General features: G+C 33.5%; 2 protein-coding genes across 2 annotated transcripts; one reads left to right on the forward strand and one right to left on the reverse strand.

Moving 5' to 3' along the window:
* Positions 1–3: 3 nt before the first annotated feature.
* On the forward strand, positions 4–12,378 carry LOC124181403 (TAF5-like RNA polymerase II p300/CBP-associated factor-associated factor 65 kDa subunit 5L). Its single transcript, XM_046567965.1, has 10 exons — positions 4–187; positions 314–474; positions 4,784–5,123; positions 5,375–5,607; positions 6,350–6,532; positions 6,694–6,846; positions 7,053–7,200; positions 7,326–7,494; positions 7,649–7,832; positions 8,037–12,378. The coding sequence occupies exons 1-10, from the start codon at positions 116–118 to the stop codon at positions 8,158–8,160; spliced, it is 1,767 nt and encodes a 588-aa protein (XP_046423921.1). The 5' UTR covers positions 4–115; the 3' UTR covers positions 8,161–12,378.
* Positions 12,379–13,005: 627 nt separating this feature from the next.
* On the reverse strand, positions 13,006–22,719 carry LOC124181402 (transcription elongation factor B polypeptide 3-like). The gene is made up of 9 exons (XM_046567964.1): positions 22,157–22,719; positions 19,934–20,238; positions 18,157–19,241; positions 16,706–16,890; positions 16,420–16,592; positions 16,000–16,091; positions 15,556–15,755; positions 15,053–15,329; positions 13,006–14,843 (listed from the first exon to the last, which is right to left on the reverse strand). Exons 1-9 carry the CDS (start codon positions 22,223–22,225, stop codon positions 14,764–14,766), a joined length of 2,466 nt encoding a protein of 821 aa, XP_046423920.1. The 5' UTR covers positions 22,226–22,719; the 3' UTR covers positions 13,006–14,763.
* Positions 22,720–22,876: the final 157 nt, after the last annotated feature.

The raw sequence follows: 22,876 nt of genomic DNA on the forward strand, positions 1-22,876 counted from the left end.
TCTTGTCACGTTTAGTTTTGTGATGGCGTCAAATTCCGAGCAGTTGGCGATTGTCCTCATATTTTTCAAAATATGCAACTGCTTTCATGTATACAACACCCAGTTTAAATGAAAAATGAAACGGTCGAAAATTGACATAATCAACGCGACTGTCGAATCCTACTTAAAACGGAGGCACTATCATCAGGTATGTACATACGTGCGGTTATTAACACTCGTACGTGTCTTGAAATGCGCCTAAAGCACGGTTACGTTCTAGCCTCCTTGGGTTAATAACATAACCTGTCTTAATGTTTACCAAATATATTAACAGGAGAGTGACATTTTTCGTAAATCTGAACGCGGAGATTGTCAAACCAGCGCCGCCGAAATGACTTTAAGCACGACTGTCGAGTGCAGTACTTCTCGTGAGAATTCAATCGTCTTTAGCGCTATTACAAACGACGCTGGAGTCGCTGATCAAGCATATCACAAGTATGTAATTATTTATTTCTGTGCTTCAACTATAAGTTTTCTTACAATATTGTACATCTGATACCAAAACACTGTCCCCCACGAATTTTTCATCCCAGGTATGAATATGTTGACAGTAACTTTCTGTCATATCTCAGTTTACAGACAATTATATCCGAATGAAGCAAAAAATACTTTTTGTGCTACTGTTTTACTCGTAATATGTGAATTTTTCAAACAAATTTAGATTAAGCATTGTAAAGCTAGGTGATAATTTAATGCTGTTGAAGACAATAATGCCCTGTATGTTTTAATGGTGAGAAATTATTTTCCATGTTGGAAACAAGACTTTCAAAATAAAAATCGACCTACCTAAACATGAAGTATTGAATCATTGTTAAAATATTCGACCATTAAACGCGCTTTAACTTCTAAACAATCGAGTTTTATCGATGATGTTATTATACTCGTACCGAGTTCCAGTAATAAATTTCAGAGAGTCGAATAAATTGTGGTTTTGTCACAATTCGTGACTATGAAATGGCTAAATTGTTGCTCAACATTACACTGATCTAGTTTTTCAAAATTGAAACGCTTTTTAATTAAGCTTGCTTTTTCGAACGATTGAATCTGCAGATACACATACGGAAATTGATTCTACGACCGCTAATTTTTCTTCTCTGTTGACTACGTTAGCAATGCAAAACATCAATCCGTAGCATGCCGCCCGAACAGTTAGCAGCGACACGTTACGAGCTAAAATTGTCCATCAACAATGTAATCCACTAGGGAAAAAAAATTAGCAGTCACAGAATCAATTTCCAAATGTGTGCATGACTACTATTGAAGAACAATGCGCTTCGTCAGCCTAGATATGATTCACATTTGTTTGCATCGTATGTTGTACAAAAATGTTCACCAAAAGTTTTTTATGCTAAATCAAAATCTGAGTGCAGAATTTACTTATCTTGATGCGTGCTGCAGTTCCGCTGTTTTAAGAAAATAGCACCAATAGTGTTCTTTGCTTCATTGAAATATATTTTGGCACCAATGTGCGAAAAACACCTTTTCACAGGTCTATGATATGCACCCAAAAACCTATTTTCTGTACCTTGTACCCTCAAAACACCATAGGGTCAAAATTGATCGCAGCTCAATTTTCTTGGATTTTCAACTAGATACATTGAGCATTTTACTTATTTATTGATGATATGTTACAACTGGCATACTACTTTGTAGTTTGCGGTACACAAGAGACCGACTAATTTTCGTACAGTACAAGGTACACAGGTTTGATACGACTTGCAGTAGAAAAGTGTACCACTTACGCCTTATGCTGTGGAAGCACTCGGGGCAGGAGGTATAAGTTCTGTAAGCTGTGAAATTCAGTAGAGGGGATTTATTCTAACATTTTACAATCAAAGGCAAATGGATGTCATGTAATGATTTTTGCACACATATATATGTATATATATATATATATATATATATATCGTAAACTGGCGTAAGCAGGTAGAGGGTCATAATTGAATCTTGGGTTTTGAGAATATACGAATTTCAATTTTGCTAAGAATTATCTTTAGTGTATCGAATCCTCAGCCACAGAGATTGGACCAAAAGTTATGGGAAATAGGGGAATTTCATGAGACGTTAGTAACATTAACGCCACGAAACTTTGAAATAAAAATCATTATTTCACAACGTTGGTATAACTCTGAAGGAATTGAATTTGAAAAATAGTTTTATTAATGCGCTGTTACCTTTTACTAACATTCAGTTAATTCCAAAGTTGCTAAATAACGAGTGGTTCGATAAATGCGTTACAATCATGTTACGAAGTTCAATCTGATTAAAATTACAACTCGCTTTCACGAGGCTTACGAAAATCAGTACTCCTGAGGAATGGATCAAACATTGCACCTGTAGCACTTGGAAGAAAGGTGTTTTATTCTTTCAATTTATCTAGAAGAATTTGAATTGAAAACCTCAAACAACGGATTGTTTTAAATTCTTTTGTGAATAAGGTCGAAGTTCCCAACATTACGTAATGAAACAGTTTTTTAAAAACTTGCTATTCCAATTACTTTAAAATTGTAATAAAATTAAAAATCACGGTGCAATTTAAGTAAAAGATTCTTATTTTATAATTACAAACCGTGTAAATAAATACAGAAATCACATCATGATTACTTCTTTTCAATGTTGACTTACATTAATTTTACTAACTTGGACTTAATTCTTCTATCAAGTTAAAGCTTGTAACATTGTTGTAAAAATGTATTTTTTCAAAATCTCGTCATTTCAATACTTTGTGTCGTTGTGCTGACATTACTAACTTCAGCCTCATGTTTTTCTAATCTAGTACAAAAATATTTAGCTGGGTGGACAAATTATTCCAAGAGAACTGCTATCTGCATGTCGATGCTATTTCGCATTCGGATCCCATAAAACGAATTGGCAAGTGCAGGGTAGTAGAATTACCCTGTGCCCACTTATGCCCAGCAAATCCTTCATGAAAATGAATCGAGGGCTGTCAGTCTGTATACACAGTGAGTCAATTGAAACTCCGAGAATGGTTGACGAATTAGGCCAAACCCCTCAGCCAATCTAGCGAATGTTCGGTATATACGCCTATGAATAAACATGACTTTTATATGCCAAGACAAGCCTAATTGTTGACATTTCCTACTGTCGTCTTTCCTTTGTTGTCACATCTTCATTATTGTTTGTTATTCACAGTGGTTACCTACATGTAGACTTGAAATCTTACTTTTATAACAACACCAATGATTTCTCGACGTTATACTATACATTTCTCAGATTGGTTGAGGGATAGGGCTTAATTCATCAACTAAGCTCCTCCCATTCTCCCAATTTCAATTGACTCACTCTATATATCTTCAGCGAACGATTTTTGAAATAGTCTCAACAATAGCTCAATTTGAATTTTTGATTCAGCTTTTTTTGTGGCACAATGAAACTCAAATCTTCGACTTACGGGGAGTGGGCAGCAAAAGTAAGCCGAAAACAGAATAAAATTCAAATGACATTTGTGATGAACTGAATCAACATACGTACATTTTCTTAATTGCAAAGTTTTTGCTATGAAATTCAGTGATTACTGTTTAAAGAATATAAATATTTAAGAGAGATATGAGCGGATAAAGAAGACCACGCGTCTCATACGCTGCTCCCTTATTGCCACGATTTCGATTGAACGGTTGGAGTTTTCAGGAATTTTCAAGCGCCATTCTCTCCAGAGGATCTTCCTCTACAGACTGCACCTAAAATTTTTGATATTACATGAAAATTAATACAAAGGCGGTTAAAGTTTGAAAAACATGGAAAAATGAATGACATTTGTTGTAATAACACCAATAAAAATAAAATTTTCTGCATAGACATAGGTTCAGTTTGTAGAGAAACGTGATATCTACATTTTTTTTTTTTTTTTACGCCAAGGCGATATCTTGAAGCGTTTATAAGTTATCGTGGCAAAACTATAGACAAACGTTATTTAGAGAAAAACAAATGTAAATCTGTACCACACCCGAACGCACGGTTGTCTTTAACACTCAATATCTTGCTTTATTATTAATATTTTTTTTGCACTTGCCACTAATTTTCATGGACAAAAATGTGACAAACAACCTATAAATAACAAAAATTGCGTATGTATTTTCAGTAATTTATAAAGGCGAATTGAATTTTCACCACATTTTCAGCCGTCAAAGCCTTCCCGTTACCCCTGAGCTCAATTTTGCGAATTTTTCAGTTTGTCTTGCGCCAAAATGTTCGGGAGAAATTGTAGCAACAGAATTGAACAAAAAAAAAAATTAACAATTCTGAAAGTTTTTGATGCCTACTCCCCTCAACTGTTAGTCTTTGAAATGTTTTTGTATTTCATATCTCACTACTAATGCAAACCGTCATCTCGTAGAATTACGATCTGTAAAAGGCTTCTTCTTACAGCTACCTGTAGTAAGAATACAAGCAGCTGCTTTGGAAACTGACAAAGTTGAGCTCAGTTTCATAAAGTAGATTTTCTCATAAAATGAACAATGGAGTCTTCCTCTTCCGTTGTATCCTGTATGACATATTGTAAATTTTGATTTTGTAGATATTACAGTTATAACTAGCAGATTTTGTTCAACAGAATCTCTCTACTGGTTACTTGGGATAGATTTGTCATATGACCCCTTTATCGTTAGAAAATATCATTTTATTAATACATTTCCAACTTATCTCCCATTTTACTTTGAATAATAGTAATATTCCATTTTTTTTCCGCTGCCGAAACTTTGTTTAACAACAGAATTCCCTTCCACAGATTGAAAATATGGATCCAAACAATAAACAATGAAAACTTGAAGATTGAACTGCAAGGAGTATTATATCCGATATTCTGTCATTTATATCTGGAGATGTTGCATGGCGGTAACAGACAGACAGCTATTCAGTTTTTAAAAATGTACCAAAATGACTTTGTCTCTGATACTGAACGAGACTTTTTAGAAGAACTATCTAGCGTATTTTCTATTCAAGATATAGAACTCAGGCCATTGGTTAATGCGTTCAGAACAAGAAAATATAAGGTCGATATGTCAGACGATGCTCACTTCTGTCTTCAAAAGTTTCTCGCCAAACAGGGACATGTTATTTTAATGCAGGTAATGTAATAATTGATTGTCACCTTGTGTCTTACAACAAGAGTTACAAAAATTTATTCAATTTTCAATATAAAGAAAAAATTATCTCTCATCTTCTGTTCCTCTGATATCAGAAATTATAACATAATTGCATTTCAAACTAAAAAGATAAAAAATCGTTACTTTTTGGCAACCGATCAGGTGACTATGAAATATCCTTACACGAGTTTTCCTGCTGAATTGTTTTTCAAAATCTTAATATCATTGTTTAGGTAATAAATACACATGTGACAATCATCAGAAAAATACCAGAAGTACATCCAGATGAAGATAGAAGTTGTGAACGTGGACCGAATAGAGAATCGGTGATTAACGGTCATGTAGAGCAACCTTCGGGCACAGGTGTAGATCGTGAAATGCGTGAACTCCAAGAAGCTATTCGATTGATTCGTAGTAACGTTCATCAACCATTGAGGGTCTATGCAATTAATAATGCCAATGAAAAGTAAGTTTTAGTAAGTTTCATGTGTTTTGTATTGTTTTATGAACCCTAGTCGGTCACGCCTCAGTAAAATCGCATAATGGTCACGCTGGGTGAAACTCACCCCAAAAGTGATTTTTAGCTTCAAAAATGAGTTTTAAAAATAAAAAAAAATATCCAGGTACTGTTTAAAGATCGCAGAAAAAGGTCTCTTAGTTTTCTTAATCAAAATTGATTGTTTAAATATTTTAGAACATCGGCAAAGTTAAAGAAAGTGCCAAAAATTTTGAAAAAAAGGTCTTTTTTTCTCATGAAGAATAGCACCACGAGGTCTATTTCCACGACTAAGGGACTCTACTAGGAGTTTGAAAAATGTTTTTGGTGAAATTCACCCAGAGTGATCGATTAGAGTTAAGGAGGAACTCCATGCGTCAGGTTCACTTACCGAAAGTTTTTTTCATCGAACATCCCAAATGGCCGTTTTTTTGGAAATAATTCAACGATTATGGTGACAAAAGCTTTTCAAACAATCTTTCGTTCAGAATTATTAATTTTCTTTTTTTTATGCCAATCGAAGAAATGAAACACGTTTCTTCCGAGTTTAAGCATGGAGCCCCTTCTAAATGATATTTGAAAATTTTGGTATCTCTCTACTTACCTAGCCATATTTCATCCAATAGCAAAATTAAATTAAACCCGAATTTAAATAATTTTCTAACTTTCAATATAATATTGTGAGCACATAAAAATATTTCCACTTCTTTAGCGCTAGCTGCGGTTCAATTACGCCGAACATAGACAGGCTAGCAGCCGGATTTAGCACTTCTGAAATAAGACTGTGGGGCATCTCAGATACGGTACTTACAAGGCCAAGACTTAAAGCAGCGCCGCTTAATTTTGCATCTAACAATCCATCCACCAGTAGAAGTTTATGGACCGAGGACCATATGTAAGTTTTATTCAATGAATGGTATACGGAAATTTCCGTAAATTGCATTTACTTTCTGCTCTAAGGATTTTACTAAATCGACCAGTCATACTATACATTTGCACCTAGTGACATTAAAAGTTTCATATTCATCTCATGACTTGTGTTTTGGTGTTTTGAAGGGATGAAGCAGGGGCAATTGTGATGCGAGGGCATACAGACGTGGTACATGATTTAAAATTCATTCCCGAAGCTGATGTTCTTCTATCTGTATCTAGTGACAAAGATATGAGAGCATGGCGACTGAGCGATTATTCCTGTGCAGCTATATACAAGTGCATACCACATTTTATTATCCAATTATAGTTTTACGCTAGTTTTATTATACCTGAACCATAAACAGCATTTAGCAATTGATAGGCATTTAAACAATACCAATATATACACGTTTCACCAGCATTTCGTGAAACTTTATCAATGTATTTGTCGAACATTTGTGGATAATATATGTGATCATCAATAACAACCTTTCATATTTCAGCGGGCATAATTATCCTGTATGGTGCATGGATACCAGTGTATTTAATTTGTACATAGCAACTGGTTCGCACGATCGTACTGCCAAACTTTGGTCGCTAGATCGAACTTTTCCACTTCGGATATTTGCGGGTCACTTTCTAGATGTTAATGTAAGTAGTTATCATGTGTTTTTTTTTGATCAAGTTGGAGTTTAAAACAGGAACGCTTATCGCAACTGACATTTTAAATTTGAATTACGAGGATGTGAAAAATATTTATCCAGTATTCTTTTCAGTGCATTAGATTTCATCCCAATGCCCGATATTTAGCAACCGGTTCAGCAGATAAAACGATAAGGCTATGGAGCAAAGATGATGGTAGTTTGGTTAGAGTTTATGTCGGCGCTCGTTCAACAATTTACAGTCTTGCTTTTAGTCCAGATGGAAAGTATTTAGCCGCTGCCGGTAAGTAATTCCGTAAATACAAGTTAACGATAAGATCTATTATGAATGCGGACATTGCTATGACATTACTAATGTCATCGAAATATCACTTCTGTCCAATAATTGTTGTAACTATGAAATCGTTAGAAATCGTCATAAGAATTCTGTCCAACAGGTGACGACAAAAGTGTATCTATATGGGATTTAGCAACGAATACCCAGTTGATTGAGTTAAAGGGTCACCAGGATACAGTAATGAATTTGGATTGGAGTTCTGATGGCCAGTATATTGCTAGTGCCAGTATAGATGGAGTAGTGCGACTTTGGTCCACCCAACGACACATAAATACTAGTAATGGGTATGTATGAAACTAAATTACAACATATTCAATGGGCTTTGAAATTCCAAGACAAAATATCACTTTCCAATCAGAAGTGTGCTACAGAAAAAATCTGAATGCGATCATTCACATTGAAACTAAAATCATCTACTTGACGGAGCTATTGTAGATAAACATTGATAAACGAATACTGGTATAATTCAATGAGTGTGAATTTTTCAGGGACAACACAAACTCACAATCTGGACAAGACAATTCTCAAGTATATCCAACAAATTGCTCAAGTATTCTATCGCTACAATACTACCACAAGAATGACTCACTTGTTTGTATTGGAACATCGTAGGCTAATGTGTGTATACTACTGTCACTGAGTTATGAATTATTTATTTTATTCTCGTCACTGGAGGAAAGGAAATAAGAATAAGTGAGCAATTACTGTATAAGGCCTCATAATAGTTGACAGTATCTGTATTTATCAGCATTAACCATAACTATCTAAATTTAATAAGATCATCAATTTTCATTTGTGTTGATGGCTTTAGCGATAGTACTGTTGAAGATTTTTTTTGTTAGAAGTTTTATAATGAATTCCAATAAACCATTTGATAAATACACTACATTAACGATGAGAAAAAGTCATGCGATGCGAAATTGTCTATAAATTCCGTCTTTGAAAAACAATGCGTATTTCAATGTGCGATGAATAGCAAAATGATCTGTACAATATGCTATTTTAACCTGCATTCTCAACGATTGGATTGAAATGCTTATTTATATTATACAGACAGAGATCTGAAAAAATGCTACATGCGTCTCTGGGCTGTCGAATAATTCTCTGTAGCACATCTGAGCAAGATCTGATTGTAAACATGCGAATTTTCGAAACGATATAAATGTTTGGAGCATTTTCACATAGTGAGTTGCATATTCCTTTCAGATACTTTGTACTAAATTATTCTTTATCTTTAATGAATAATCTTGTTTGGATTGAACATCACTTTTCACAAATCAAACATGCACATTAACACATTGTTCTGAATCTATTTTGATACTAAATGCAGTTTAATTCGTGATTCTATAAACTTATTTCACTAACTGTTTTGAAATGTATCTATAGAACGACCCGGAAGAGTAAAGAACAATTTTTCAGTCTAACATCCAGCACCAAGAACCTAGTCCTCCAGGCAATATGGTTTTACACAAACGAAATTATATACTTGCTAACACTACTCACAAGTAGAACGAAGTGCAAATAATAATTGACATTCGCTATTTTTTATGCGTTTTTGTAAATGTAAATAGGATGGTCAATCTCAGTTTTTTTCTCTGCGGGTCTTTGTATGTCCTCCAGTAAAATTGTACATTTTTCATTTCGCAGTATCAATCGTGGTCGGTCTCCACAATTTTTGTAAAGTTTTTATTGTAATACCTTGAGATGAATGTTTGAGAAAACTTAGAGCAAGAAAAAGACTCAGTTATTGAGATATGATGAAAACTTTTAGAACGTTTTCCACTTTTCATATCTATCAACTATGGAGTAACATTTTGTTAATCTTTGAATTGTGTGCTTGGGTGTATATAATACCATCCACGTTCCTCGAAGAAAGTGCTACTTCGCCTTTAACCAAATCTTTGTAATAAGCCGAACAGAGAATTTTTTTTTTTTGCATCAGTTCGGAAACGATAATTCGTGCAAATTTTCGACTACAAATGAAGGCACTCTTCAGACGCACTATAGGAGGATGAAAACAGTTCTGAGAGTGAGACAACCAGTGTACAGTGTGTACCAGTGTTTTAGAGTTAAGCATCTATTCTGCAGTATGATACAATTTAGTACAAATATTACTAAACCATAAAATTAGCATGCGAGATTTTACTTATAATTTGAATCTCAAATTAGAACGCAAATTTGATTTCACTAATAATATCAATTTTCTTTCTTACTTACTTTTTTTTAAAACTATCTTATGTTTTATAAACGTACCCGCCGTGTTAGGATCAAGCGTTTTAAATTAAACCAGAGTCATTGTTCTGTAACTTTGTCACGAGTATTAAAGTAAATTCTATTCAAAGCTGTCTTTCAGTATGTTATTATTTTCACTATTAGCAAATTGGAGGTGGTTTGAATTCCAGTTCTTGCAAAGCTCTTAGGGTTTTGGTTTATTGCGCTAATTCCTTATGCCCTTCCTCTACGCCAGCGGCTCTGTGCCCTTATGAAATTGAGTTTGTGGGTAGCTAACCAATTTTCGTGGCTTTCGGTATATTTTAGATATATTATTTTATGCATACTTTGGTTGAGCTACGATTATACAGTGAGTTCAGAGGACTTTTTTCTTTATTACTACCAACTTGTGTATATATCATTGATAAAATTTTATGTAAAACCTTCATACTCTTATTAAAAACATTAAACTGACCAAATTTAAAATCACATACGGCGTAGAACTGCATGCAAGAACTTAGCAGAGTGGCTAACTGTTTTATCAGTGCCTATTAATGCATATTACCGAGGTATGGGACTGTTCGTAACATTTTCAAGTTTCTAAACTGTTTCTAAATTATCCATCTTTCTAAACTGTGTTTCATCCTCACAGAATGGCACCTTATGTCTTTATTTTTCTATATAATATACTTTGGATCTGCCTAAACTGTTGTTACTCATACTTTAACAAGTTCTGTCATTTGAAAATATACCCATTTCCAATTTATCTTTTTTCATGATGTCCAGCAACCGAGAATTCCTCAAAAATCGTGAATTATACAGGATGTTGAAAAAGCGCCCTTGAAAATATTAGAATTTCTTATAGCAACCTGGGTTTTTTTTTTTTTTTTTTGTAAACATCGACCAAGTCCCAAAGGAATATTTTCATCAAAATAGACTCAAGTAAAGTTTCGACACGGCGATGTTTAACATTTTTTTACGCGGGTATTAGAAGAACAAGGTCGAATTTTTAGACATAGTTAGTACAAGGTTTTATGAAGTTTTTTTGTTAATTGAAAATATCAATTGACAACGGACTTATTGTCCTTCGGGAACAGATAACTTGAAGGAGCTTCATAGCACCATAACAGTTTGGTAATGGTTTCTTTGGTTGCTTTTTTTTCTATATACTTTTTTTCTTAAGGGAGTGCCTAATCGATTTCGACGTTATCGTATAGACCTCCAAATATCGTATTCACCAGCCAAACATTTGATTTCGCAGATATTCTTCATTCGTATATCAGACGATTTGTTAGTATAAAAAATCCTGTTACCGTTTTACTTGTCGATTTGAATTCTTTTAAATACATCACTTGTATTCAGTAAATTTTTATCTCTGCAAACCAATACTTTGATAATGATGTACAAAAATACTATAGTGTTGCCACCCTACTTCATAGTCCTAAGTGATTGGTGAACCAAATTTGATAACGAGTAAACATTATATAAAGTGTTTACAATTAGTTCCATGATGTATATACCGATAGTTGATTTTGCGTAGTTATGTATGCACAATGGACATACTCGTCCATAAAAAATGTAGTATCTCTTAAATTCGAATATTATGGAATATTTCGTTCATTTTTAGTTCACGTTGAATACTTTACATTGTTAAGTACCTGAACAATATTGGCATAGTATAATTTTTGGGCGTATATGTAAGTGTACAGAATATTTAATTCTTGTTTGCCTGGCTCAGAATAATTCGGAATAATTTTGTTTGCTTCGTTAATTTGAATAATTTTTATCCTTCAACTGAATAAATGTTTGAATGGGTATTTACGAGGAACTTATAGCAACTACAAGTTTGCCTTCTTTCCAACGAATGGTTTAAATTTGATATCGTTTATTTCCTTGAATAATTTTTGGATTCAATCAGTACGTGAAGCAAGCATCAACATTTGTGAAATTAATTTATCATTGCTGCTAACTAGACACATAAAATTACCAACTGCAACTTTATGTGTTGTTGCTACAGTATTGAAATACTGATAACGGTATTAGTATTTTTAAATTCTAACAATCCTATTTTATATGTATTTTATGTTTGGTTGCAGGATATTAGGAGGTAGGTAGAAGTAACTTCTGTAACAAGTTATAATATAGAACAAGGAACAAAGACACTTGCAAATTCTGGTACAAATCAACTATTCTTTACATGTAAGGCAGAACAAACACGATATTGAATGTAATGTGAATTTGGTAAATTTTTCATTCAGTCTTGTGCATTAGCTCATAAAATTGTCTTCATAGCTAGAAAAATTAAAATTCGGATATAACATTCGGTTTACAGGCAATTTACGACACAAGTAAACACGTTTTAATTTATTGAGATGGATAGGACAAGCAAGTGGTGTAATGATATTAAGAGTGAAAAGATAAATATATAACAATAACAATGGAAAATATTTTTTATCGGTTAAAGTCGTCTTCAGTGACTTTATTTATACGTACATAGTGAAAACTCGAATCGTTATAATGTGAAGAAATTTCTGTTATAACTTCATGCACGCTGTATAAACGAGCCATATATAATTATGTATATCCACATGTATACTAAATACATTTCTTCCTCTTTTACGGTTTGGAATTCATTATTATATATCCTTGATTCCTAACTCACTTAAATAATAATATCTTAAATTAAATTTATATTTCACAAACCGAAAATACAATTTTAAAAGCCTAATGTTTTGACACAATTTTTTTTAATGAATTTATATGCATTCCAAGCATTCGAATTGTTCACATTTCTTTATAAAGTGATGAAGAATGGAAGTAAACCGTGGTTAAAAATTTCAACTTCAAGTTTAGTAAATCAGAAGTTAAATTAGATAGCATTTGTCACTTAGAGATGTTATCAGATGATTACGTAAACTAACGAAAAGTTTGTTTTCATTGATGGCAGCATTACCTAAGAAAAACTGTTACCATAAAAAACGCTTTCCATTTACCGCAATACCATGATATTCATGAATAAAAACTGTGTTTCACAATTTAGGGGTAACCAATTGAATAGAGGTTTAAAATTTTTGTAAAATATTTGTGATCAGAAAGTACAGTTTGGGATTCAATTTTGACTGTGCCTAAAGTTATATTTTTCTCTTCGCGCCATTCAATACACTAGGTATTCTTTTGTGAACGTTTGAGACGGATATAAATTGTTGCACAGGGAATAGAGACAGAACCATTTCCATTCAGTAGGAATCAAGTTTGAATAGCATTTAATTAATCTGTTATTGGTGTTCATAGATGACGTTTTTGTTCAGAACGTACAATTCAATCGATATCATTTTGATCCATTACAACTCAGTGTATGAATATCGACATTCATACGAATTACTCGATTACTAAAATCTATCAAAATAAAGACTTGCCTTTTCACTACCAGAAGGCTACTGTGTATGAATAAAAATAATTGCTAATAATAACTATAATGAATGCTATCAGCGTGACCTATTTTTTTGAAATAGAGGCACAATTAAAATGACGGAGTTTAACAGTTACGCAAATGACTTACATTATCAGTATTAGTAATTTTACTACTTCAATTGAAACGTGAAAAAAGCTCAAGATTTAGTATGGATAAAAACAAAATGCCAGGCGAATTCAGTAAATATTTTGTCTAACTGAACAACTTATGAGTAAATAAGAATATTTTTATGGACAAAACAATCACATTTAATATGACTTTCGTGTCATAACAAATATGTATCTAATAGGGCTGTACAGGTTCCCGAAAACTCGGGTAAAAAAAGTTCGGGTTCGGGACGGTTTGTATCGGATCGGGTTTTTGGCGATTCCAGACTGGTCGGGAAACCGGGATTTTCGGGAAATCTGAAAACTTCGTAAGACCCACAATCTTTGTGAAACCAGGGGCCTGACTTTCTTTTTCACTCGTGAAAACGGTGTTAAGCACCATCTAAACCAATCAGAGGTCAGCTTTTAGATGGCAAACCTTTTTTTCACGAGTAAAAAATAAATCAAAATCAGACCCCTGAAATTTTTGTGAAACCTGAAACGTGAGTAACCCAACTTATCTAATATTGATTATTTTGGATAAATACTGATAGTAAATAGTATATCTAAATAACATCAATATTTTCAGTACACATTAGATCATCTTTCATCGGGAGATCCGGGAATCCCAAAAATTTCAACAAAATTGATATTTTCGGGAATCTCCATGTTTTTAGGAATCTAAAAAACCTCGGGAACTCGATCCGAAACTAATAGACTTTTCCCGACCCGACCTGAAGAATTCAGTAGCCGTACAGCCCTAGTATCTAATATAAATATGTATCGTACAATGCTTTTCACATGTAAGGCTGAGTAATATGCACTTAGTCTTAAGGATTCAGAAAAAAAAAAAAATGATCTTATGTGATATTTCGATTGGGTGAATTCACTAATCGATTAATTTGGATACCGACAATGTGGGCACTCTATGCGCCACATTGTTCAAAATCACTAACTAAACAGTAATTCCTTAGTAGATGGATGAAAAATGAGGATCAGATATCGCCTTTTTGCATTTCACACAAAAATTTTAATATGGATACATTAATACCTAATTTGAAGGATTTGGTAAATCAGACAAAATCTACATCGAACTAGATTGGTTCTTTTATCAGAAAAAATCTCAAAAGTCCGGCAATTGTTACCCTCGCTGTTTACGTAATATAATCTAACGATTATAATAAACTGAACTGATTATAATGACTTATATTTGACCGTTATTCGTTTAATGATTAAGGTCTACAATCATACAATCAATCTCAAGCAGATTGGGAATTTGGAAAATTAAACTTAAAAATAAGGAAATATAATATCAGTTTGTCACTGTTAATTACAAAAAATAAGCCTAATCACTCAGATATCAGTAATATAAATTCATTACATTGATGTAGTTCATGATCACGTATTATACCTCATCACGTAACGAAGATTACATAGTTAGGTACACTATCGTTTGTATCTTCCTTTGATCAATTGTAAAGCTTTGGCCATAAGTGGAGCTTTCGGTTTCTTCACTACACTCGAAGCTGTAAACAAATAAACACTATTAGACAATAACAAACATATCTCGGGCTCCTGTCAATTGATATTTATATGTAAAAAAATCTTCAACTTTCGTAAAATGATGTATCTACATAGTTGAAGAGCGTCATAATAATCCGACAAGAACGTGGACGAAATAGTTCCATGCACATTCAAATTTAGGAACACTTATTCAAAGTTTATGTATGCATACATGATATTCGTGATCGTGCCATCGGCGGTGCAGGAACAGAAATATTGGTAGGTGCGCCACTACCAGAAATAAGTTTATTTTTGAGGTCGGATGTAGATGTGGTAGTATCCTTCGCAGTGCCATACTTGGCTTGTTTCCGAAGTACATTTCGTGGGGGCTTTACCACATTGTCAACATAAGCAAGCTTTGTTTGCCTTACTGGGAGAGATTTGTCTATAGACTGTTTTATGTTTGCAGTCAAAGCCTTCAGTTTTGCTTCTCGTTCATCCAAGCATCGCTATATTAAAAATCAATTCATTCACAATTATTTTCTTGACTTTCTACTTTGTAAGGAAAAATTGTGTACACTATTCTACAATAATTCAACCAGATTCAGTCTCCGATTTTTCGTTCTTATTTTTACAGTAAAAGAGAGGAAGAGTTCACGGTTAAACTACAACTATAAGATAAAAATCTTCACAGTAAAATTGAATGCATAGGGTTATTAGAAGTTCGGGTCATACCATGTACATCTCTCGCCATGTTTCCATTTCTTCGCGCTGTTTGGACCGGAATTCTCGATTACAGTGATACTGCCAAAGTGTATCTGTATCCTCAATTAAATAAGGATTATAATGTTCTAGTGAAAAGAGTTGGTCTGGTGTAGCTCGTTCCAAAACTGGTTTAATAATGTCGTATGGAACTCCACCAGTAAATTCTAGAGCTGTAATTGATATATTATGACAATTATTTGCATGAGTACTATATCAGTTTGAATGAAAATTCAAAGTGACGCTTTCTGTTAAGTCTTTAGTTGACTTAAAAAAAATTTCTCCAAAGGGTCCGTCATCTGCTGGTTCTAGTCTATACCTATGTCATAAATCTCTACAGCTTTATAGTCTGAAGACTTTCTATTACTACTATTCGTCCAGCTAGATTAAAACCGTAAGCAATACTATGCATCTCACCTTCAATGTTTTCAATTAATATCCTGATACACATGTCGTAAAGTGTTGGAACATTGTTACATCCAGACTTGTTTCCAGAGTAGACTTTTGTTCTGAAAAGCATTCATCATGACTTGAATTAATGGAACATTGACCAATTCCCATAAATCTCATAATATACCGATGTGTAAATAGTTATAACAAATATGTAAGTCATCCAATGAAAAATGAGAAAAATCAATTGAAACCTTTTTAGAAAAACCATATGAAATTGATGATTCGTTTGTTTTAAAAAAGCCTATTGAAGCCAAATACAGGGCCACATAGTTGGCGAGAAGATTGTAAACATTTATATGAATACCTTCTTTACTAGAGCGCAAAAATCATGTTGAGTTCTACCCCATTTGGTTATTATTTAACCCAGCAAAGTTACCTGCTTACCTTTGACTCTTGGCATAGATAACATTGTTAAGAACCCTATCTTCCTCTTGCTTACGTTGTAGAGGATTTACATATGGCAATGGTTTGTAGTTAGGACTGATTTCAGGTAAAGTTGATGCTAAATCAACACTTAATGGCTCAAGCTTAACATTCGGTGACAGAAGAGTCGGTGGCTGAAACAAAAAAAAGAAATATTTTCAGTATCTCAGGAACAAACTTCATACATTCTTTAATGAGGTCACAAGGTTGTTCTGAAACTATATAATGAGTATGCAAAAACGTATACCGAATTGTCGTTGCTCGAAGATACTTCATTCGTAATTCTAACCGGAGATCTGCTATGTGAAGTTGACGAAGTGCCTGGTTCAGTTTTAATTGTCTTTGATGAAGAAAGATTTGGCGAGCTGTTTCGTTTACGAGAAGTTACTGAAGGAAAAGCGCACATTCCAAGAGCCTCAGCAAAACTTGCACCTGTGTAATAATTAATTAATAATTAATAATCAGTAGAAGATATAAGAATTCTCAGGGGTTCGCAAAATTGTCGATAAGAGGAGGGTCACCTTTCTGACTGCTCTGTCACCGCATTTATACCCATTTTCAGGTATTCATAAAATAGTAATCGCTGATATTTGAAGTTCTTATTCAATGCTCTCTTTCGGTTTTCAAGAAAAGCGTAATATAAAAATTCTCTACCATATTTAATAACACATTTCATCCAACAAATAGATGTAAAAAAAAAACCTGCAGACTCTGTTACTTGAGAAATGTACCAATGAAAATAGTAATTATTTTAAGGAAGCCTATGTAACTGGAGAATTAAAAAAATTGGTTTTTCCAAACCATTTTACAGCGATACTAGAGTCTTTATTGCCCCGTTATTTGTCACTTACTTTGACTATTATCAAAGGCTATGCATCAATAATGCAAAAATGCCGCAGCCAACACAATTCTACATGTAACACCAAATATAAATACCCAAAAAGTTTTTTTATGTATTAATAATGGCGAAAAATGTATTGTTGTAATTGAATTATCAGTTATTGTAGGAATAAGTATATTTCCTGGCTTCATTTTCGTATGAAGATTGTATGTAAAATTGCGCTGATTGTGGTATTTTTACATCAGAAGTAACAATATTATAGCGAATCGCAATAGGTCCATTGATTTTTATTCCACTATGAAAAATTCAGGATATACTCCATAATATTCTGTTTTTGACACAGAAAAATGAAGATAATTTTTTGGGCCTTCGCATATACAAGATTCAAAATGTCAAAAAAAACGTGTCATGTTCCGGAAAATTAGACTTTTTTTCATAAGACGAAAAAATACTCTTGCACATCTTTCTTGTAGATGGTAAGGCCTAGAGACTTAGAAATTGGAGGATTTTCGTAACACAGTGTACATTATAACATCCTAATTTCAGCCAAATAGAAATTTTAATTCTATAAAGCTGGTTGAAGGTTCATGGATTGGCCCATGTACATATTATAATGAAATTCGTAAATACATTTACAAAAATATTTATTATTGAACAAGAAGAGCGTGGATTCTATGAATGTGACAGATTTTTACTAAAAAAAATTCTTCTAAATTGGCCTATTTGAATCTTCCAGGTGTACAAGCCTCGTTAATTGAAACAATGGTATATGTAGGTCTATAAAAAATAAAAAATAAACTAATCGCATTCTTAGTTTATTGATTATTAATGAAAAATATTGCAAAAGAGAAACTTACCAGAATTGCAATCAATCCCCTCATCACCATTCATTTCCTTCTTAACCTTTTTCTTTTCTTTCGGTTCTTTGAAATTGGACGATGCCTTGGCATCTTTTAAATCACTGTGAGTTTTGTTCTCTTTTTTTTCTCTATGTTTCTCCTTTTCCTTGTCCTTATCTTTATCCTTAATTTTATCGTTACTGCTAGAAACGCTAGAGTTAATTTTTGACTTGGAAGATTCTCTGTTTAAATGGTGTCCGTCATCTTTTCGTTTTTCGCTCTTTCTATGCTCTGTTTTATCTTCCAATTTGCTGCTTCTTCTCTTGCGTTTCTCTTCGTCACGTTTTGTTCTTTCACCAGTTTCAGATCCTTTCGATTTATTCACGTTTCGACTTTCCAACTTCTCCTTCATGCTTTTATTTTCGCTTCGTACTTCTTCGTTCCGGTGATCATTGTCCTTTTTTTGAGATGGAGGCGACGGCGGTTCGACTTTGATCTGAATGTTTGAAATTTCTTCCTCAGATTCTGATTCACTAGACAGTGCTTTTAAAATTTTTTTACGCTCATCTTCACAGTTTGTAGCAAGTTGTTCGTTTTCTTCTTCACTGTCAGACTCCGAATGCTTCCTTTTTTTACTGCTTTCTTTCTCATTATAACTATCTAATTTCCGTTTCCTGTGATTTCCGTCACTTTTTTTTACATCCCGAGACTTACTGCTAGATACTTTACAGGAATCTCTTTTCAAATCGTCGGTTACTTTACTACCATCCTTATCCTTGCTCTTACTTTTCTCATCTCTTCTTGAGTCATGCTTGTGATCCCGGGAACTTCTATCACTTTTTGATTTCTTGTCAGACTTGGAATGACACTTTACCTCGCGTCTGTCCTCTTTTTCATCTTTTGATTCAGCAATTAACTCCAATTTATCTAGTTCAGTTTTTGAGTGTCTATCTTTTTCACTGCCACTGCCGCTATTGGATTTGCTGCTATAGCTATCTTTAGATTTAGACTTATCTGCGGAACATATTTTTAAATTATTTCTTACTGTTTCATTTTTGCTTGGTTTAATTCCGCGTTTCTCTTTCAATTGTTGATTTCCAGACCTGTAAAATAAAACATCAGAACTACATTCTAAATTAGAAATCCAGTTATCTAACCACAACTCTCTGTAGACACTAGATTGAAAGGATGTTAGGTTTGAGGTCGTTCTCAGTATTATGGATGACAAAAAATTCGTGAAATTTGATATAGTTTCAAGTATTGTCACCAATTGTTTTCAGAGATCTCAGGATTCCAAAGATCTTGTAGAAATGAATCATCAAATACAAAAAATTTACATCAAGCCCAAGAGTTTCACACGATTTCAAGAGATCGTAAATATATCATAATATTCTATAAGTTCCTTTGATATTCGAAAGTATTACACAGGAATTGGAGAAATTTCAAAGAATTCTTTAAAACTTCACCAACAAAAGTGAACCTAATTTAGGAGGAACTCCTTGTAACAATTACACTAAGCATTCAATAGTGCATCGCGAATGTTGAACCTCGAAATTCCATCAACAAGTACAAAAATATTTAAACAGTTACCTACCTGTTTGAAAAATATGCATACTGCAGATAATTTAAGATGAAGGTAGCAGTGAGCATATGAAATTACTTGAAACTTGATGCAGTTAAAAAATAATAATGATTTTATTGAAACATTCTATGAACATTATTTAAGTATTACGTATCATTGCACGGTAATTAAATTCAACACCTAAATGGTCTTACTATTATATTGCCCATATACCTTGATTCTTTCCTATTATCATCTCTGTCGTCGCTACTATCCTTATCGTTTTTTCTAGAATGTGAGTTGTTGCCATAGTCATCTGGAGGCTCGGATATGTTCGCCTCGTCGTCTGTTGCTCCTTCTCCGTCGCTGGATTCCTCATCAGCGACCATTGTCTTCCATTTGGCAACCAAAGCTTTGGCAGCATCACCAACATCCCCAACATATTTTCGCAGGCCATTCACTGTCCTACCAACTCCTGTCTCTTGTAAATGCTGCACGGTAACTGGCAATCTGTACAGCTTTCCAATGCAGTAAAGCATCTGTTAAGAAAGTCATGCCATGAAACTTACAAAGACTCCAGAAGCATCTCTTGTAGTTACAGTTTTTAAAATTATTGTAAATGTAGTAAGTGGTTATAGTCTGCGTGGCAATACAGTAAAATACTTCTCATGCTAATAAATTATAAGTATACAAAGTTATTATTACTCTGTGTGTAGAGACTATGAAGCATAAAGCAGATTTTCCTAAGAAAAACTAACTATACTTATTTATGATTAGGACACACATTTTTCTTATAATTTTCTTAAATTTTTTGGTTCTCTAGACCACGTCTACATGTCAATGCCTCTGAATATATATACTGAAAATATGTCTCTTTTGGTACACTGATTGTACTAAAAACTGAGGAAGAAAATGACATTACATTTTGCTGAAACTCGATTGGTTTATAGTCATGCCAAACGATTTGATTTTTCAAAAGATCAATTAGAAAATACGGATTACGGGAATCACTCTTTCAAATTTTTTTAAGGTCTTCAAGTGATAAATTATTTGCTATGAGATATTCAGAAAGTAGACGTTTCTGTGATTCAGATTCTTTCACAGACATTTCTGAAATAACCGAGTTTCCAGTGAAGTGAAAAAAATATTCCAACACGTGTTTTTGCAAAATATTAAGAAGGTTTTTACCCATACTTTTTTAAAATGGAATTTTTCTTAACAAGTACTGAGTATTTGATCTTTGATATAAGTTAGCACCACTTGTATTTAGAGAAAATGATAATATTTGGTAGAGAAATAGAAACTTATTATCTCCTCTCGATTCTTTTCTTTACAGAATGTAGATAATAATTTTAAAATGAATTATCGCTACACTCACAATTAAACAAAGTTCAAGGTTCGTTGGAGTATTCAAGGATATTATTTTGAAAGAAACTATTAAAATTTGGAATCATAACATTTTATAGGAAAATATTGATGATCCGAGCTTTATTTTCATGTAAAATTTGAAAAAATGAATCATTTTCAGTTTCACCTATCCATAAGATAATAAATGATTTAGACGATAAAGCTGAAAATCAAATACAATGGACCGAATTAGATCGTACGTAATTGATTTAATTCTGATGTCAAATTTTATTCATTCATGACCAACTACTTATAAGGATATCCGTTTTATCACTTTCAAATTGTAGGATGATTTGAGTCAGATTCATTACCTATGTTTGTTCCTATTCAATCATGTTAATACAATTTGACACATAGAATGAAACTAATTTTAAGGACGGGAAGTCAATTCATCCTAATTAAGAGTTGTTTTGCTTTCGATGCATCTCGACTTTGTTGAGAATAGTTAGTCTATGAAATATCGTTGACCCACAAATATCTTATTCTCCAAAATCCATTTCGTTATAAATATGCCAATAGTATGTTCTTGTGACTAATAATCAAGGTGCATAAAATTATGCCGTTAATTCAATCCTGCAAATGCAATGTCAAGTTTTATCTCAAAACCTGTTTCATTTATAACAAAAATTAATCTTATTGCAACTATATGCTGATTTTAATCCTAATTTCAATAAAATTAATAGAAGTCTCGGCTCTCAATCTAATCACATTAGTGGTGAATTACAATTGCAACAGATAAATTGGAGCAAATCTGAGAAGCAGCAACATATATGGCAGATGGTAACAATAAGGATTACATGACATGATGAATACCGCGATACGTCAAATCAATTTGAGTAAAAGAAGACAAAATTCGCTAGCAGCTCCAAAAGTTAATTGCCAAACTGCTGGAACTGCTGCAGCAGTGACATTGACAAATTACATCATTTAGCGATTTCATATGATTTTTAGGTTATGTCGATCAGATTACAAGGGGCGGAAAATTTGTCGGTGAGGAAGTGGCTTGTGTTAGCATGATATAAATGTAATATTTTTGGAGCGGCTACCCACCCTTTCTTCGTTTCCTGAACATTTTTCTATACTTCGTTGATAATGCTGAATTATTTCTGCAACAGACATGTTGCCAATGCCAGCTGTTGGACCACTGAGGTCAAAACTGAAGATGGCCTGGTTCACCGATTTGTGAAATTTCGATGAATTTCTTATGATTCCAGAACACGAGGACAATATAACATATATTGTGCAAGTTCTATCTGCCTGATTAACTTGGCAAAAATGTTTACGAGTTTTTCATAGCGAGCTAACCATATTCACTATCAAGCCAATTATTTTATCAAGTGAGAGCATTTGTTTTTTCGAATATTATCGATGTTGATAATTGGAGATTTATTTTAATTTTTGAAGGGCGATGTTGTCATATTTATTTCGTTAGATCTTTTTATTTCTTGTGTATTTTTTATAAACAGTTAAACTGAGTTTGTTCGCGAGACCGTAGTTATGGTTCGCGTGAAGGTTAACAACATGAACAACAGTTCGAAGTTTGGTTTCAAGCACGAAGAAATTTTGTTAAAATCTTTTACTCAGTTCTCAACGCCATGAAGGCCACTTCTCAAGTGAACCGTGCGATCTAGAGATTTTTCCGGTCCTACATGGGGAGCTTTCCAGTAGCGACACAGAGCGACACAGAGCGACATTGTGTCGAACATGGTGAAACATGGTGCTTTCCAACAATGACACAGAACGACACAGTCGGACACAGCTGCGGAACAG

Source organism: Neodiprion fabricii, chromosome 4 (genome assembly GCF_021155785.1).
Source record: "Neodiprion fabricii isolate iyNeoFabr1 chromosome 4, iyNeoFabr1.1, whole genome shotgun sequence".
NCBI classification, from domain to species: domain Eukaryota; kingdom Metazoa; phylum Arthropoda; class Insecta; order Hymenoptera; family Diprionidae; genus Neodiprion; species Neodiprion fabricii.